The sequence below is a fragment of the Mandrillus leucophaeus genome, unplaced genomic scaffold, assembly GCF_000951045.1.
Source record: "Mandrillus leucophaeus isolate KB7577 unplaced genomic scaffold, Mleu.le_1.0 Scaffold111, whole genome shotgun sequence".
Lineage (NCBI taxonomy): Eukaryota > Metazoa > Chordata > Mammalia > Primates > Cercopithecidae > Mandrillus > Mandrillus leucophaeus.
The window spans coordinates 2,746,938-2,748,145 of NW_012099321.1; the positions used below are offsets into that span (position 1 = coordinate 2,746,938).

A 1,208-nucleotide genomic window follows, 5' to 3' on the forward strand; every position below is an offset into this window, starting at 1 on the left:
GCCATCTGCACCTCCCCCCGCCGGCCGCCCCCGGCAGCCCCGGGTCGCTGTCCTTGCGGAGTCCACACACTTTGGGGCTAAGCCGGTACCACCCCTATGGCAAGAGCCACTTATCCACAGCGGGGGGCCTGGCCGTGCCGTCCCTCCCCACAGCCGGACCCTACTACTCGCCATACGCGCTGTATGGACAGAGACTAGCTTCAGCCTCGGCGCTGGGATACCAGTAACTACAGCTCTTTCCTCCACCCCAGCCCCCTCACCCTCCTCCCTCTCCCTCCCCTCTCCCCACCTGCCGTCGCCGCTGCAACCTCCACTACTGCTTGACCCTGCCGGGATTCCCCACCCAACCCTTCCCCACCGGACTGTGTATTTATTTACTATAATGTTAGCTTACAAGCTGGGAATATAAGTGCATTAACGGCCCACATGAGTCAGTGGTATGCAAAAAGTCTGTGTTCCCCCAAATAATAATATTAATCCCACAAATAACGACATGATCCCCGCCCCTCTTCCTTTCTGTTATTTTCTTTTTCTTAGATGTAAGTTTTACATTTTTTATTCCTTTTCCTCTTTTTTTGGTTTTTGATTGGTTTGGTTTTAGGGAGAGGAGGGAGAGTTGGGGTCTTTGGGTTCTTCTAGACGTTTTGTTTTCCCTTCCTGGGGAGTTTCTTGCATGAGTCTTAACTTAAAACTACGTTTCCCCCTTCTCTTTTTCCCTCTTCCCCCTTCATTCCCTCTTGTTTCCTTCCATTTGAGGTTCTGTTTTTGTTTTTTTGTTTTTGTTTTGTTTTGTTTCCTTTGTTGTACAAGTAACAGAGAGGAGATTTTTTTTGTAACTCATTTTGGGGGTGGAGGGAGCCACCTGGGTGGCAGGGGCCCTGGAGCTCTATTGACCTAGTACCTGTCTCTTATACACATCTAGATGTGGAAGCGGAGAAGGACCCCGGCCGCTCAGCCCCGGGCGCCGCCTCTGCAGCCGCGGCCCTGAAGCAGCTGGGGGACTCCCCGGCCGAGGACAAGTCCAGCTTCAAGCCCTACTCCAAGGGCTCCGGCGGCGGCGACTCCCGCAAAGATAGCGGCTCCTCCTCGGTGTCTTCCACCTCCTCCTCGTCCTCCTCGTCCCCGGGAGACAAGGCGGGCTTCAGGGTCCCCAGCGCCGCCTGCCCACCCTTTCCCCCGCATGGAGCGCCGGTCTCCGCGTCCTCGTC

The 1,208-nt window shown here is 55.4% G+C and overlaps 1 protein-coding gene across 1 annotated transcript in view; it reads left to right on the forward strand.

Annotated features, from left to right (window-relative positions):
• Positions 1-901, forward strand: part of ZNF703 (zinc finger protein 703) — a 52,450-nt gene extending 51,549 nt beyond the window's left edge. Inside the window, exon 7 of the mRNA XM_011993496.1 lies at positions 38-901. Within this exon, the coding sequence (XP_011848886.1) occupies positions 38-227 (190 nt within the window). The 3' untranslated portion in view covers positions 228-901. The remainder of the gene's footprint in view (positions 1-37) is intronic.
• Positions 902-1,208: the final 307 nt, after the last annotated feature.